Source organism: Neolamprologus brichardi, chromosome 9, assembly GCF_056152115.1.
Source record: "Neolamprologus brichardi isolate AB-2024 chromosome 9, ASM5615211v1, whole genome shotgun sequence".
Lineage (NCBI taxonomy): Eukaryota > Metazoa > Chordata > Actinopteri > Cichliformes > Cichlidae > Neolamprologus > Neolamprologus brichardi.
In genome coordinates, this window is record NC_142112.1 from 37,385,044 (window position 1) to 37,402,547 (window position 17,504).

Genomic DNA, 17,504 nt, shown 5'->3' on the forward strand with positions numbered 1-17,504 from the left:
AAGGAACTGACCTCCCAGCCCATTGTTCCTTCAGTGGGCTGGTTTCAGTCATTATGCAAATGTACTGTTTATAAGATTGGGGGAAACCTGCAGTCAGCTGAGACTGAAGAAGTCACTTGGATGAGTGACGAAACGTTTCTCCCAGAAAGCGCTACGTCCAGATGCACAGAATCAACTTTTGGAGATTAGACTTAACAGTTACTATATACAGTACTGGGTGTAAGATTCGGATAATTATTCATTAAAAGCTAGACATTTTAAATGAGAATAAGAAAGAAAAGTATGTCTTTGTGCCCCCTTTTCCCTGATCGGCCCCCCTGGCTAAACTTTGCTAGATCCGCTCCTGCACAGTTACAGCCGTCAGCTACGTAGAAAAAGATCCTGGTGTAGAAAGTAATATTAAATAAATTCTAACAACAGCTTATCAAGCTTAATAGTGCTGCTGTTGTTCAGCCGCTGGTTTCCTCTTTCTGGTGCAAAGTGGGCCAAAAACTAAGAAGAGAGACGGACTCACGACAGAAAAGCCGATCAGCTGATCATTAAGCAGTTTCACGATTGAAGTAGCAGCAGGAGAGAGAGAGAGAGAGAGAGAGGGGCAGTCGCTCCATATATCGGTTGTTAAGCTTAACGTGGGAATGCTTTACAAACATTCAGAGATGAACTTACACACTTGCTTTACTTCTCTCTGGGATAACTTTCTCTGAGATGAAATGCTGGTTTGGTAGCGACACTGCAAATACACACAGCCGCTCTATCACGTGATGCATACTGCTGCAACGTGCTACGGTTATGAATCGTGTAGCAAGTTTTGTGAGGTGCTTTTTTGATATTTAATGGATCGCATTACATTTTTTATTTCTCGCCGATATCCGATCCAGTAATTTGGGTCAGTATCGGACCGATACCGACCCAAATTACTGGATCGGTCCATCTCTAGCTGTTAGAGACGCATCTACCTAACCTAACCACCTGAGTTCTGCCAGTGAGGAAGTCCAACACCCATGCACACAGACGGCTGTTGAGTCCCAGATCCCTGAGCTTTGTGAACAGTCTGCTGGGAACTATTTTAATCAGAATCAGAATCAGAATACTTTATTGATCCCTGGGGGAAATTGTTTTTTTGTTACAGTGCTCCATTATAAACCCACATAAACCAACATTAACAAGACAGACAATACGCTAACTAAGAATAGTACAAATATATATATATATATATATATATATATATATATATATATATAGCTGGAGAAATACCAAGGGCTCAGAGAAGAGCTCGAGAGGATGTGGAGGGTGAAGGTGACGGTGGTCCCCGTGGTAATCGGAGCACTAGGTGCGGTGACTCCCAAGCTAGGCGAGTGGCTCCAGCAGATCCCGGGAATAACATCGGAGATCTCTGTCCAGAAGAGCGCAGTCCTGGGAACAGCTAAGATACTGCGCAGGACCCTCAAGCTCCCAGGCCTCTGGTAGAGGACCCGAGCTTGAAGGATAAACCGCCCGCAGGGGCGTGCTGGGTGTTTGTTTATATATATATATATATATATATATATATATATACATAAGTCACTCATTAATAAATAGCTGGAAAAGAAACATGTGTAGTTGTAAGGTAAGCCTTAAAGCGAACCCGAAACCCACTCCGTTTGCCCCGCTTCCTATAGCGCTTCTTAGGCAGGGAGCAGAGAGGGGAACCGTATGAACCAGTAACTTTGCCGACATGTGGCCAACGGTAATGTTATGTTCTTTATTTGTTCATTATTAAACACTTGCACATGAATAAGTGACATAATATCCAGTACTTACTTTTAAAAGTTTACTCTTCAGCCGCACTGCTTCAGTCATTTTTTTCGGCAAAATTATCCACACCCACCGCCGCGCTATGAAGTCTGGGATATGTTGGGCCACGAAGTCTACACTGACCCATCCTTAAAATTCATGGAAATGAAGGATGCATTCGAGGGCCGCATTTCGAGCAGCCTTTAAATTGGGACAACCTTCGTTGCGTCACTGTAATCGGCCTTAAAATGCGGCCTTTAAGTCTGCAGACTCTGAATTGGGATACAGCCCCTGAATCCACAGAACCATCCTGCCCTTGCAGGTGCACCACAATAAGGTCATTAGAGGCCACAGGTTTTCAGAAAGAAACAATGGTGTTGCTCTTGGTTAACAAACATGACAGAAAGTTGGATAGTGGCATGGAAAAACCAGTAAGACAGCTCAGTTTCCACTGAAAATGTTTTCAATGATTCTTGTGTTGAAGCACAATAATGAAACACAAACATTAAATACTGTCACGAATTCCTTAAAGGAATGTTGTAGAACTAGAAAGGAAGAAGTTTAGTGAAAACAATTTAGTCATGTTGGTGTCAGATATGCTGTTTGCTGGAGAGTCAGGACCCAGTCACAAGGCTTCCTTAATAGTGACAGTGAATTTATTTACAGTGAAAAACAAGGTACAAAAACAGTTCCCACAAAACGTGATTTCCACATCGGTGAACATCCAATTGAAGGTGCGGTGATCCTTCCCAAACACACTCTTCCCACTAAACATTACTATACAATACAATACAATACAGTTTTATTTATATAGCACATTTAAAAACCCAAAGGCACACCAAAGTTCACAGTAATATGGAGAATCAACATAAGTCAATAACAGGGTACAAATCGGGCACTAGCACAGACAGGATAGAGGCACTAACAAACCAGAAGAGTTAGATAAATACAAAATTGGCTAAGAAGACAAAAACAGCAGTAAAATAAATAATAAAATAATACATTCAATAAAAGATTTAAAAGTTTAAAATTTAAAAAGTTTAAAAGGGTATTAACTGGTCGGAAAAGCCAAGTCAAATAGATATGCTTTTAATCTTGATTTAAAGGACTGGATAGAGTCCAAGGCTCGAATAGAAGCTGGGAGGCTATTCCAAAGGTTGTGTGCAGCTGAAGCAAAGGCACGATTGCCTCTGGTCTTCAGTCTAAACTTAGGTTGGGCCAGGAGTAATTGACCTGATGATCTTACGACAAGGAGTGTACAGATTGAGGAGGTTGGAGGTTGAATCGTTGTTGAGTGTGTATTGTAAAGGAGGCAACTGTCCTTTTACAATTATACTATTTAAAGGTAGAAGTAGCATTTGTGAAATGGTAAAAGACAAAGGTCAGTGTATATTATACAGGGGAGTTGACTATGTATTCTAGCGTGTTTAGTGTGTTTGTTTTTTTAACTTGAAAATTGTGTTTGTGATTAGTTCTGAGACAAGAGTCAAAAGCTTTGGAAATTTGTCCCAGCAATTATGAAAAACTGTCCCAAAGTGTCCTGTGCATTAAGATTACTGGCAATATATCAACAGTATTGCATCACATATCTTGGCCCAACCTAGTGGCTCTCCAAGGCCCTCATGCACAGCATAAATTTAAAAGGTTTATTCACATCCACTCCATCTTTTTTCTAAAAGCTATATTTCTGTAATACTAGAAGTCTTAATCTCAAAAGGCAAGATTATGATGATATTTATTATTATTTTGCTATTCATAAACCACATTGAAAAATTATGTAATGGTAGGAATATGTTTAAAGATTTAAAGAAAAAATTGGATTTTAATAAAAAGACACACATAAAATACAATACACTTTTGGCTCTTTAAACCTATTTTTTTTGACAAATCAGCATTAGTTTAAAGCTTCTATTTATCAATAAATTACATTAAACAACATGAAATTAAGTTAAAACCTTAACTATCCAACTACACTGATTACATATAGATTTTATTATACTTTTTGTAGTATAGTATTTGTAGCACATCACAGCTTGATTACAGTTTTTCTCAAATGCTAAAACACAAAAGCCAATCCGCTAAACCAAATGACCAGTTGTCTAAACACATTTACTAAATCTAGCCATCATTTACCAATATCATAAACACATGTCACATGAAGACACAATTCACAGAACACAATCTTCCGTTGTCATAAATCTAAACACATCTTTCCTTGCTAAAACACAAGTTGCAAAAGAACTCTGCTCATATTCTCAAATGAAAGCTCATGTGATGCAACATGCTTGCCACAGTCAGCAATATTTGAACACAATAAACACACCTGGTGTCATTCATTACACACAATGACTCAAAATTGAAGACACATGTTGCTAATGCTGTGACCACATGTATAAAAGCAAGTTCAGAGTGCACAGTATGATGAAGATCCCAAACAAACACAATGGATGAAGGCAGAGTCAGGGGAAGAGGAATTCGATGCAGAGGAGGGAGAAGAGCTGGCCAACGAGGAAGAGGAGTTCAATGAGAGGAGGAAGAGGAGCAGGCCAACGAGGAAGAGGAGGAGGTCCATGAGGGAGAGCAAGGCAACCTTGCACCATCATTACGGACCAGATGCGAGCAACAGTCATTGACCATGGCATGACAATGGCTGAAGCAGGACTAAGAGTCCGTCCAAACCTGAGTAGGTTCACCGTGGCCACCATTATCAGGGCATTCAGACAACACAACAGGTATTGTACTCTATTGCTTTCTTTGTCACAATACAGTTTTACAAACCTGTGAAAGTAGTCTATTGGTTTGAAATCAATTGAGACTGTATTGTAACACATGTCAATTGACAACACATGTTTCTTTCTTTAGAGTTGAAAGAATGCCACATAGAGGTGGGAGGGTTGCCGTATTTACAGCGGCACAAGAAACCCTCATTGTGGATATGGTTCGTGGGAACAACCTCATCAGACTCCGGGAGGTCAGAGACAAAGTCATTGCCGATAATGTCAACTTTGAGAGCATTGACGATGTCAGCTTGGCCACAATAGACCGAGTTCTCCGGCGCCAAAAGACGCGGATGAAACAGGTCTATGGGGTTCCCTTTGAGCGCAACTCTGCGCGACATGAAGACCTACATTACGAGTATGTGCAAGTAAGTATACATCCATGTTCACAGTACAGTTAGTGGACATACTGTGTTGCTCAGTGGCCTACATTACTTCTGGACAATACTGTGCTACCTGATTGACCATTGTTCTGAACACCTGTGCACTTTCACATTTTTACAGAGGATATTACAATTGGACACGATGGCCAAACCTCATGAGTACATCTTCCTGGATGAGGCTGGCTTCAACCTGCAGAAACGAAGGCAAAGAGGCCGTAACATCATTGGCCAAAGAGCCGTCACTGAGGCCCCTGGCCAACGGGGGGGTAATATTACCCTTTGTGCTGCCATGGGTTCGGAGGGGCTTGTCCACCGGCATGCTGTCTTTGGGTCTTACAACACCCAACGTCTCCTCACCTTCCTACAGGAGCTAAAAGACGTCCTCCTGGACCGCCAACAACACCATCCTGGGCCCACACATCACATTTATGTCATCATTTGGGACAATGTCCGCTTCCACAGAACAAACCAAATCAGAGAGTGGTTCACCACCAACAGTGACCACTTTTTAAACGTCTGTCTGCCACCCTACTCCCCTTTCCTGAACCCTATAGAGGAGTTCTTCTCATCGTGGAGATGGAAGGTTTATGACAGACAACCATACACAAGAGAGAACCTCCTAAGGGCAATGGAGCTGGCCTGTGTTGACATCCCAGCGGAGGCCTTCCAAGGATGGATTTGCCATTCCAGGGCGTTTTTCCCGCGGTGCCTGGCAAGAGACAATATAGCCTGCGATGTGGATGAGGTGATGTGGCCCAATGCAGCTCAGCAACATGATGCCACACAGTGATTGTGGTGTGTGTGGTGTGAATAACGTAAATAAAAAAACTTCACACCCTGATCATGTTTTCAAGAGTATTATTGTGTGCAATAGATTCTGTTTTTGCATTGAGTTGTGTTACAGTAGTGTACGTACATGCAGGATTTTCTATAGATTTATACTCTTCATATGAAACTCACAAATCTAAATGGCTAATCCTCTGCAGAGATCTACGACAATCCGCTACTGTATAGTTTCTAAAAATATGCATTGGCAGTTATGAAACAAAGAACCTTCTCACAAATTGAGCATTGTGTTTTCAATTGTTTTGCTGTAGTGTGTAATGATGTGTATAGTGTTTACATTTTTGAAAGCTTCGAGCTGCTCTTTTGGTGTGAAAGTTTGAGTTTTGCAGTGGGAAGGTGTGGTTGTGTTTATGTAGCTTTAGAAAAGGGTGTTGTGTTTAGACGTTGGGGAACATGGTGGAAACGTTTGTGAAATGTGTTTTAGCATTTGAGAAAAACTGTAATGATTGCTGTTTTAAAAGTCATTTTTAACTAATATTAATTTAATTACTTTTAAAGAGGTCAAAGCTAATGAGGGCAAATTAACACCACAGGCATTGGTCTACAGGTTTGCATCATCTAATATGTTTTATTTTCTTTTAAGACGGGAATGAAAACGTAGAATCTGCTCTAACAGTTGACCCAGGAACTTGTATTCTTCACTCTCCCTGTCAGGTTGTTTCTGCTTCCTTTCTTCCACCTCTCTAAACATGGCATTTGTGTAGTATGTGCCGCCATGTCCTGCCACCATGTCATCAATCTTCTTTATCAGATCTTCCACCTGCTGTCTGTCTTTGCTTCTGTTGTTGAAGACGTGGAACCTGTTTCCACAGCGTTGGATGACTTCTCTAAGCTCTGGTTTGGCTCCACGTACATACTGCTGTATGGTGATTTCCTGGTCTTCAAGATCATCTCCATGGGTGAACAGCACAATCATGTAATTTTGAGCCTTTGGACCAAACAGCTCCAGCAGGGCTTCCACAGAGTTTTTCTCCTCTGTGGTGAATCGACCAACTTGGAGCACCAGTAGAAAAACATGAGGCCCTGGACTGGAGACTTCAACACATCTCACAATTTCCTTTTCGATCATTTCTGCAGGTTTCCCAGTGTCCAGGATCCCAGGTGTGTCTATGACATAAATGTTTCTCTCCTCCAACTGTGTTTCACCTGTTTCACAGGTTTTAGTCTCTGACTCTGAACTGGGACGAGATTTGAAATGTTTTTTTCCCAGGATGGTGTTTCCAACAGCACTCTTCCCCACACCAGTTTTTCCAATCATCACAATCCTCAAATCAGGACCTGAAACACAATTCACAGCTTCAGTTTAACAAATCTGAAAGTTTATGTCAACAGGCTTCATGTATTTCAGTGATTATGAGCACATATTGGCATCTTGCTTACAAAAACATTCATCAACAGAGCAGATTAAATATATTTTACCTGATTTAGCCGCTCCGCCCTTCTCCTCATGAATTTCATTAATCATTGCAGTCTTCACAATAGACTCTGAAACGCAATTCAAAGCTTCAGTTTAACATGTCTGAAAGGTGTTATCAAAAAGCTTAATGATTTTTTTTTTATGAGCACATATTAACACATCTAAACTGTCATTGTCCTGGGTCTGGGGACCCAATGTTAGTATTTTTGAAGTTATGAGTACTAGTTGATTTAGTTTATTTTTGTCATGTATTCATTTGTATTTCTAGCTCCCTTAGTCAGGATTTTGTGATTTCTAGTCTTTGGGTTTTGTTACTGTGCCTACCCTGTGTCCCTTGTGTTATGTCTAGTAGTGCTTGATTTTTGTATTTTCTGTTTTACTTTGACAGTCCCGTGTCCTGTGTTAGAGTATTTTGTTTTGCTTTCTGCCTCTCTCTTGTGTGTGATTAGCCCCAGCTGTGTTTCCCTCCTGGTTCCCATCCCCTCACTATCCTTTTTGTATTTGGTCCTTTGTCTTCCTTTACCTGTTCTCATTACACCTTGAGGCAAATGTTGTTGTGATTTGGCGCTGTATAAATAAAATTTAATTGAACTGAATTGCATTTGCGTTTCCTCCAAGTCTCTTCCATGTTTCTCCTAAGTTTTTCCTGAGTTTCCAGGAATTTTCTAGTGTTAAAGTTTTGGTGAGTATTTGCTTAGTTTCCCCAGTTTAGTTTGGGTCTGAATTGTAGACCTGCACCAGACTGGGAAGAGTGAATCTACAATAGGCAAGCAGCTTGGTGTGAAAAAATCAACTGTGGGAGCAATCATCAGAAAATGGAAGACATACAAGACCACTGATAATCTCCCTCGATCTGGGGCTCCACGCAAGATCTCATCCCGTGGGGTCAAAATGATCATGAGAACGGTGAGCAAAGATCCCAGAACCACACGGGGGGACCTGGTGAATGACCTGCAGAGAGCTGGGACCAAAGTAACAAAGGTCACCATCAGTAACACACTACAACGGCAGGGAATCAAATCCCGCAGTGCCAGACGTGTTCCGCTGCTGAAGCCAGTGCATGTCCAGGCCCGTCTGAAGTTTGCCAGAGAGCACATGGATGATACAGCAGAGGATTGGGAGAATGTCATGTGGTCAGATGAAACCAAAGTAGAACTTTTTGGTATAATCTCAACTCGTCGTGTTTGGAGGAAGAAGAATACTGAGTTGCATCCCAAGAACACCATACCTACTGTGAAGCATGGGGGTGGAAACATCATGCTATGCGGCTGTTTTTCTGCCAAGGGGACAGGACGACTGATCCGTGTTAAGGACAGAATGAATGGGGCCAAGTATCGTGAGATTTTGAGCCAAAACCTCCTTCCATCAGTGAGAACTTTGAAGATGAAACGAGGCTGGGTCTTCCAACATGACAATGATCCAAAACACACCGCCCGGGCAACAAAGGAGTGGCTCCGTAAGAAGCATTTGAAAGTCCTGGAGTGGCCTAGCCAGTCTCCAGACCTCAACCCCATAGAAAATCTGTGGCGGGAGTTGAAAGTCCGTGTTGCTCGGCGACAGCCCCAAAACATCACTGCTCTTGAGAAGATCTGCATGGAGGAATGGGCCAAAATACCAGCTACTGTGTGTGCAAACCTGGTAAAGACCTATAGTAAACGTTTGACCTCTGTTATCTCCAACAAAGGTTATGTTACAAAGTATTGAGTTGTATTTTTGTTATTGACCAAATACTTATTTTCCACCCTGATTTACGAATAAATTCTTTACAAATCCTACCATGTGAATTCATGGATTTTTTTTCACATTCTGTCTCTTACAGTTGAAGTGTACCTCTGGTGCAAATTACTGACCTCTGTCATCATTTTAAGTGGGGGAACTTGCACAATCGGTGGCTGACTAAATACTTTTTTGCCCCACTGTAGCTGTATGAGTGGCAGCAGGAAGCACTTTCATTACTGTAGGAAGAGCTGACTTGGAAGTCATGGCTCACACCTGACTGCGAGTGCATTTGTCGCAGGACTCGTCTAGCTCTGGGGGGTCCCCGAAGATGCCGTGCTCCTCCGCCCCACCAGCACCCAAGCTTCCACAACTTTGAGTGGTAATACTTGGCTTTTCTTCAAACACACACTCTCTAGCCTCAGCATTGCTGGTCTGCGCACTAAAGGCTCAGCTGCCTAGCGTCACTCTGTGCATGCTGAAAAACCACCAGTGGTGAGTGAATTAGACTCTTTTCCTCATGCTCCTCCCAAGCTTACAAAAAGTCAAGACACGTCAAAAACTTTAAAGATTATTTGTCATGCTGGAAAATGGACAAAGACTGGTGTTTTTTTTCTGAGCCTTCTCCTCTGCCTCGCTGCGGCCCAGCCTTCCCCTGCACCCGTACCAGTTCCCCAGGTGAGGGTGGCTCTGGCAGGGCTGTTCCTGCTTCCAGGGCAGCGGGGCTTTGGCCTTCCCCTGCACCTGTACCAGTGCCTCTGGTGAGGGTGGGTAGGGCTCAGCTGGTCCCTGCTCCAGTCCCCAGGCTGGCTGAGGCTCCGCTTGTCCCTGCAACTGTTGCTTGGGTGGGAAAAGCAGACACCCTGCTGTTTGGTGCCTGTCCTGGCACCAAAGGATGTCGGCGGCTGTGGCCCAGTTTACACCTGCACCTGTACCCATTCCTTGGGTGGGAGTGGCTGGCATCCGATCTGCCCCAGCACTACTGCTGGTCCCCAGGGTGAGGCCAGCCAGGACATCACCCTGTACCTACTCATCGGGTGGGAGTGGCTAGTGTTTGACAGATGTCTGTACCCATTTCTATCTCTGCTGGAGGTCAGGTAAGACCGTGCAGCCACCTCCTTTGCCAGCTGAAGGCTCAAGAGTGTCAGTCCAGCTGCCCGCAGCTTCCATGCAACCAACCTGTCAGCTGGGGACTCTGGAGGGCCATCTGCTTTGCCAGAGGACTTTGTGCTAGTTGGTCCTGCCAAACCGTGCTGTCGCCCACACCTGTGCCTCATGGCCTTTCACAAGAAGATTCTGAGTTCACGTCCATCATCTGTGTGTAGTTTGCATGTTCTCCCCGTACTTCAGGTACTCCAGCTTCCTCCCACAGTCCAACAACATTCAGTTAGTGGGGTTAGGTTATTGGTCATTTTAAATTGCTCACAGGTTTGAATGTGAGTGGAATGGTTGTGTGTCTCTATATGTTGGCCCTGTCTACCTTGCCTCTGTCACTATGGCAGCTGGGACAGGCTCCAGTAACTCTAAAAAGGATAAGCGGCAAAGAATGGATGGATGGTGTTTTCCCAGTTCTGTCTCTATCGTCTGCTTTTTGGGTCCACATTCTCTTCATTCATAAGTCTTATTGCTATCACCATGCCGTCTCCAGTGGCAGACAGTGTGGAGTGAGGAGAAAGAAGTGAGAAGAACTGAGTGCTAAGTGTGGAGAACATAAACACAAAACATTAAATATATTTTACCTGATTTAGATGAAGCCTCAGCACTCTTCACCTCAACAATTTCTTTAATTGTCACAGTCTTCACATCAGAATCTGAAATATAATTCACAGCATCAGTTTAACTCATCTGAAGGGTTTTAGAAATAAGGTTCATGTATTTCAGTGATTATGAGAATATATTTTGCATACAATAACAATTATGAACAGTGGAGATCAAATTTATTTTACGTGTTTTAAATGTAGCCTGAGCGCTATTCTTCTCATCAATGTCTTTATTCATCACAATCCTCAAAATAGACTCTGAAAAACAATTCACAGCTTCAGTTTAACATGACTAAAAGGTGTAATCAATTGAATTGAATGTGCTCATAGTTGTGTATTTCAATGAATATGAGCACATAGTAACATTTTTGATACGGTAACAATTATAAAGAGTGCGCATGAAATATATTTTACCGGTTTTAAAAGTAGCCTCATCAGGCTTCTCCTCATCAGTTTCTTTAACCATCACAATCCTCACAACAGACTCTGAAACACAATTTCTAGCTTCAGTTTAGCATGTATGAAAAGTTTAAACAATAAGTTTCATGTTTTTCATTGATTATGAACACATATTGACATTGTGCATACAGTAACAATTATAAAGAGAGCAGATTAAATGTATATTACCTGATTTAAATGTAGCCTCATCGCTCTTCTTCTCATCAGTTTCTTTAACCATCACAATCCTCACAATAGACTCTGAAACACAATTCCTAGCTTCAGTTTAACACGTATGAAGGGTTAAAGCAATAAGTTTCATTTATTTCAGTGATGATGAACACATATTGACATTTTGCATACAAAAACAAATATAAACAGGAGTAGATTAAATATATATTACCTGATTTAAATGAAGCCTCAGCACTCTTCACCTCGACAATTTCTTTAATCATCACAATCCTCACACCAGACTCTGAAACACAATTCCTACCTTCAGTTTAACACGTTTGAAGGTTTGAAGCAATAAGTTTCATTTATTTCAGTGATTATGAACACATATTGACATTTTGCATACAACAAAAAATATAAAGATTATATATATATTACCTGATGTAGCCACAGCACGTTTGACCTCAACAGTTACATTAACTGTCACAGTCCTCAAACCAGAATCTGAAACACAATTCACAGCTTCAGTTTAATGCATGTGAAAGGTTTTTTTATTCATAAGCTTCATGTGAAGGAATATGAGCACATTTTAACTGTCACGATCTGCGGGGGCAGACCGTGTGTGCCCCTGATCACAGCTGACTAGAATGAAACATAATGACACGGGAAGTGTAAAACTAACCACATGAACACAGAACTAAAGACCCGTTTCAAAACAAAATAAGACCTAAAACACATGACAGACTAGAGCAGGAACGAAACACAGAAACAAAGGAGACAGATGATAAAAATAAATAAATCACTAACCTAAACCTCCAATAAACCCTAAATAAAAATAACACACAAACCTATAATAACCACACCAAAATGAGTACTTCAAAATTACAAAAAAGGACTCAGAACGTCAGCCTGTGACAATTAACACATGTAAACAGAGCATAATAAACATAATTTACCTGATTTAGATGTAGCCCCAGAACTTTTTGCCTCATCAGTTTCTTTAACCATCGCAATCTTCACAATACACCCTGAACCACAAATCGCATCTTCAGTTTAACACGTATGAAAGGTTTTCTGAATAGGCTTCAGTGTTGGGGATTAACAGAATACATGTACCACATTAACATATTTAAAATACAAAATATAAGTAACTGTAAAAGGTGGTATTTAGAATACAGTTACTTTGTTGAAATAAATGGATTACACGGCGGTCTTTTCCCGTTTCATATGTTAGGCTATGCCCTCTCTATTGTTGGTAATTCCACGCCAGTGGAAACCCAAACAAAACATGCATTAAGACCTCAAATGCCTGTGTCTCAATCTCGCGACTCATAATGACGTGAAGAAATATTTTAAAAAATGATTTAATATGAAGGCAATAGGCAGAGTGTTACAGGCATCGCCCTAAAGAATGTAGCCTCATGGGCAGTGTATTCCGTGCTGCAGGGAGAATGGACTGTCATTCCCGTTATGTTTCTGTGAGCGAGGGAGGGAGAAAAATGAGAGTGGAAAAGTACAAGCTGTCACTGAGCAGAAATGGGAAATGGAAACATGTAAACATAATAATAACCACTGCAGCCAAAAAGAGTGCCTGACGAGCCCAGTTGTAAGCAGTGTAGGGACTAATGCGTTATTAAGTAATGCATTACAGTAACTACGTTATTATTGTGGTAACGAGCATGGTTACCACAATTATTATGCCAAAATCAGGAACGCGTTAATCGTTACTGGGATTTAGATAGGGTCGTTACTCGTTACTTTGTGTGGTGGCTATCACGGTGCTTCCACAGATTCAGTAACATTAGCAAATAGTGGAGGCCAGCAGGTGGATGAGGGAAAGTGGAGGCAAGAGGAGAGACCCGAGGCGGCCGCCGGTTCAAGTGTCAGATGAACTGAACTTCAGGTAAGAAGTTATGACCTGCAGTCTATCTGGGTCAGATATAAACCAAGTTTTCGTTATGCTGACTTTTTCGTACTGGGTACTAGCTAGCATGACGGAGTTTCTATACAGCTGGGTGGGTGCTATGAAGTTACTGATGATGAACTTTATTTTGTTCATAAGGTTAGTTAGTAGAGTTGCCAACCGTCCCCTGAAAAATGGAATCGTCTCATATTCAGAGAAAATATTACGCGTTTCGTGTTGAGGTGAAAAGGAACACAGTTTGTCCCGGACTTCAGCTACAATGAAAAAGACATAAAGATGGATTTATTCTGTCTTTTCTGTCAGCTGCCTCTTCTTCTCTCATCTCCCCCTCCCTCTCCTGTTTCTACTTCAATCATGAAACTGATCAATGATCAGCTGATCGTCTCTCTTGTTTGTTTATCTCCACTTTGCGCCAGAAAGAGGAAACCAGCGGATTGTCGCGCTAAACAACAGCAGCACGTTTAAGCTTGATCAGCTGTTGTTCGAATTTATTTAATATTACTTTCTAGGATCAGCTGATGTTTGCTGGAGCCACAGCTGTAAAGCTGCTGGTCATGATATTGGTTTGGATATGTGGTGAGAGGGAAACATGAAGATGAAACCAGGAGATGTCCTTACTGAATCATCAGAGCTGAACAGGTGATGGAGAAACGGGTTTACCTTTTAGGTGACATGAATGAGTTGAAGGGAAGTTATGAACTGTTTCTGAGAGACAAATAACACCAGGATCCTTTTCTATGTAGCTGACAGCTGGTAACTGTGCAGGGGCGGGTCTAGCAAAGTTTTGCCAAGGGGCCAATTAGGGCATTAACAGGGAGAGGGGGTCACAAAGAAATACTTTTCTTTCTTATTCTCATTTCATGTTTAGCTTTCAAAAATAATTATCTGAATTTTACACCAAACGATTGATAGATTGATGCATATATACCATCAGAACAGTGTACATCACTGTCACAACAGTGTTTGTTTTCATTCAAAGGCTTTATGATTTTTCCTATAATGGTGGGCCGGTCTCTAGTCAAAATGCCCAGGACGATTTTTTTGTCCCAGTCCAGCTCTGTATGCAGCTCATCTGTAGTCTGGTGTTACCTACATCTTCCTATTCAGAAGGCAGAATTTCCCAGTTTCCGAGTACAATCGAAAGCACCACGACTTCAGTTTTCGTGTTGGATGTAAAAAGCGCACATGACGCTGTGACGTAGGCTAGAATCATGGCGGCGGTCGACGACGGTCCAGGCGTGGGATTTCTCTCGTGGAAATATGCACATTATCTTTTCCTTTCTATTGGTAGGTGGCACAGTGCACTTGTGGCAAGTAAGCAAGCTAGAAGACTGGCAATCTTTCTGGGTATCCGGTTACGGAAGCACCACATTAACAAGAGAATTCTGAGTAAAACCAAAGTTACTTTCCCTAGTAACTAGTTACTTTGAAAGTAACGAGTAACTTGAAGTAACTGAGTTACTTTTGATAGAAGTAACTAGTAATGGAACCAAGTCACTAATTTAAAGTAACTTACCCAACACTGGTTCTAAGTAAGCTATTAAGACTTGACTGTACACCGTGTTCGTGTTTTCCTCCAAAACAATAAGTTTCGTTGGAGCAGCCTTTCAACACCTCTCTCTGTCTCTCGCTAGCAAAGTTGACCAAGACAACAAAGTATAGCTAGTTTTCGGCTATGAGCCCGTGTTACGGCCCTAGCTGGGCCTCCTGATACTGCCCTTGTGTGGGCGTGGTGTTTTTCTCCGCCTCCTCCTCTCTTGCCACTCCTACCCCCTCTGTTTCTCTCGCTCTCCTCTCTCCCCAGGACACAGCTGCTCTTGGTTAGCCTCGTTTGCCACCTGAATCCAGTCAGCAATCACCTCTAAAGCCATTTAAGCTGGGGATGAGCTGTAAGCAGGGTGGTTTTTCTCTGGTGTTCCCACGTGGGGTGTTCTCTGGTGTCTCTGCTTTGTGTTCTTGGGGTGTAGTTATCCTGCCTGAGTTGTGGAAACAGTATAGCTGCTTTACGTGAGTAGTGTGAGCTTGTGGGCCTTGGCAGCAGTAAAGCCAGCTGCTGTTAGTGACAGGGTGAGCTTGTGGGCCCCTGCAAGTGCCTCCTCGTGGTGTGGAGTTTTTGTTTGGTTGTTGTGTTCTTTGTTGTTGCAACCTTTTTCCCTTTTTCCAAGTGTTATTGGTAAAACGGCGTTGCCGGCTCTTTATGTTAAGATTATCTATAATAAAGACTATTTTATTTACTAAAAACACCTGTCTGTTTCCCTTTCATTCTGTTCTGGACTCATTTGTTACTGGTCCCCTCATTCGCATGCCTAGACCCCTTCGGGGGGACGTAACAGCCCGACACGGAACCCGACGCATTAGCCAGAGGTCCCTTTACTACGGCTCAGAGCCACGGACCTGTTTTATATACGTGCGGAATAGTTGTCTATATGAGATCGCTGCAAAAAGTGCAGCCTTACCTAATGTCCACCCTACTGTTACTCATTTTATATTAAGATTTTAAAAACTAGTTGCTATTGGTATGGTGAGTAACCTTCAATAACAGTAATATATCACACAGGAAGAGTAGACTAATGTAGTTGTAAACAGCATGGTAATATATTAAGTAATCCAAAGTATTCAGAATACGTTACTGTCATTGAGTAACGTGACGGAATACGTTACAGAATACATTTTGGGGCATGTATTCTGTAATCTGTAGTGGAATACATTTTAAAAGTAGCCTTCCCAACACTGATAGGTTTCATATATTTAAATGAATATGAGCACATATTAACAGAAACTGAGCAGATTAAATATATTTTTACCTGATTTAGATGAGTCCTCAGCACTCTTCTCATCAGTTTTTCCAGTTATCACAGTTCTCACACCAGGAACTGAAACACAATTCACAGCTTCAGTTTAACAATTGGGCATTGTAACTTGTCTTTTTCTACTGCTAACCTGTTAATGTTATAGGTAAGGTGGCATTATAAGACTTGATAGTCTTCCTAATTTCTCCTGTAGTTGTTCTTGTTTTTTAAAAGCTGTATTATTGTTATTTTTGACTCTATTTGAGTGCAAAAAACAAACAAAAGAACATATCTGAAAAGTTTTATCAACAGGCTTCATGTAAATCAGTGATTATGTGTATGCATTTTATGTATTATATGTATTTTTCAAACAACAATTATAAACAGAGAAGATTTAATATATTTTACCTGATGTAGGTGATGCCTCAGCACTCTTCTCTTCATCAGTCATTACAATCTTCAAATCAGAACCTAAAACATAATTCACAGCTTCAGTTTAACATGTCTGAAAGGTTTTATCAATAGGTTTCACGTATTTCAGTGATTATGCACACATATAGAAATTTTGCATAAAAAATAACTTTAAACAAAGAAAATAAATATATTTTTACCTGATGTAGATAAAGCCATCATTTGTATTCAGTGCTGTAACCACACAGGTGAGAGATATGAGTGTTCAAGCTTCTGATCAACGCATTATTTGTAGCTTCACAGCTGACACGCCTCCAGCATTTGCATAACAGGTTTATATAATAGAGACAAAGACGAGCACACCTTGCAGACACCACACAGCCTTTTACTGAACAGGATTGAACGACTTTATTTTATAGTAAGTACTGCCACTATGTTGGCATTCAGTGTGACTGTTGAAAATTTGTAATATTTGTAAAAACAGGATTGTTAAAACAACAGGAAATACCAGGTAAGAAGTAGCAAGAAAATATTTTTAGAATATGGGGGTTGTTTGTTTTACAATTTTAGAAAAAAAATAAGTAAAATTGTAATTTTGAATGTCTTCTCTGATAAGATTTCAATGGTCATGTGGGGAAATGTGGAGGGTCTAGAGAAGAAATTCTTGAGTGAAAGACTTTTTCAAGACTCTAACTGTCATGGTCCATGGTGGGTGGCTTGAATTTCCACAAGGCTCCTGAACCTATCCGTGATCCTCCCCTGGGCAGGGCCAGCTCCTGCACACCTGGAGCCAATTGCAGGCAATCAAGCCAGAGGGATTTAAGCGTAGTGCTGACATTCATTCACTGCCAGTTTGTCAACAACCCATGTTGGTAACCGGCCCTCATGTTTCAAGTTCAATTCAATTCAATTCAATTTTATTTATATAGCGCCAAATCACAACAAATGTCGCCTCAAGGCGCTTCATAGATACAGAGAAAAGCCCAACAATCATATGACCCCCTATGAGCAAGCACTTTGGCGACAGTGGGAAGGAAAAACTCCCTTTTAACAGGAAGAAACCTCCGGCAGAACCAGGCTCAGGGAGGGGCGGGGCCAT

At 41.5% G+C, this 17,504-nt stretch overlaps 3 protein-coding genes across 4 annotated transcripts in view; 1 reads left to right on the top strand and 2 right to left on the bottom strand.

Annotated features, from left to right (window-relative positions):
- The window catches only part of LOC102779712 (GTPase IMAP family member 9-like), a 180,852-nt gene that overhangs the window by 47,945 nt on the left and 115,403 nt on the right, over positions 1-17,504 (bottom strand). The window lies entirely within an intron of this gene.
- LOC148101615 (uncharacterized) lies at positions 4,387-5,954 on the top strand. The gene is made up of 5 exons (XM_087845716.1): positions 4,387-4,505; positions 4,636-4,918; positions 5,055-5,530; positions 5,709-5,728; positions 5,920-5,954. Exons 1-5 carry the CDS (start codon positions 4,387-4,389, stop codon positions 5,952-5,954), a joined length of 933 nt encoding a protein of 310 aa, XP_087701842.1.
- On the bottom strand, positions 6,348-16,627 carry LOC148101616 (GTPase IMAP family member 4-like). 2 transcript variants are annotated; one of them, XM_087846558.1, is made up of 12 exons: positions 16,606-16,627; positions 16,403-16,465; positions 16,010-16,078; positions 12,238-12,309; positions 11,720-11,785; positions 11,514-11,609; positions 11,300-11,371; positions 11,087-11,158; positions 10,859-10,930; positions 10,652-10,723; positions 7,199-7,264; positions 6,348-7,057 (listed from the first exon to the last, which is right to left on the bottom strand). In XM_087846558.1, the coding sequence occupies exons 1-12, from the start codon at positions 16,625-16,627 to the stop codon at positions 6,348-6,350; spliced, it is 1,452 nt and encodes a 483-aa protein (XP_087702684.1). The 2 variants fall into 2 exon arrangements, with proteins under 2 accessions (XP_087702684.1, XP_087702685.1); XM_087846559.1 differs by lacking the exons at positions 7,199-7,264; positions 10,859-10,930; positions 11,087-11,158; ... (5 more) ...; positions 16,403-16,465; positions 16,606-16,627 and having other exon boundaries at positions 10,652-10,691.

What these genes read in the sequence shown, in the direction of transcription:
- LOC148101615 (XM_087845716.1), top strand. Translation starts at nt 4,387, where the DNA reads ATGCGAGCAACAGTCATTGACCATGGCATGACAATGGCTGAAGCAGGA. An exon ending in TACATTACGAGTATGTGCAA is followed by an intron (nt 4,919 to 5,054) that starts GTAAGTATACAT and finishes ACATTTTTACAG; the next exon opens with AGGATATTACAATTGGACAC. An exon ending in TGGAAGGTTTATGACAGACA is followed by an intron (nt 5,531 to 5,708) that starts ACCATACACAAG and finishes GCTCAGCAACAT; the next exon opens with GATGCCACACAGTGATTGTG.
- LOC148101616 (XM_087846558.1), bottom strand. Translation starts at nt 16,627, where the DNA reads ATGATGGCTTTATCTACATCAG. An exon ending in GATGGCTTTATCTACATCAG is followed by an intron (nt 16,466 to 16,605) that starts GTAAAAATATAT and finishes ATTATGTTTTAG; the next exon opens with GTTCTGATTTGAAGATTGTA. An exon ending in ACGTGCTGTGGCTACATCAG is followed by an intron (nt 11,610 to 11,719) that starts GTAATATATATA and finishes AAACGTGTTAAA; the next exon opens with CTGAAGGTAGGAATTGTGTT.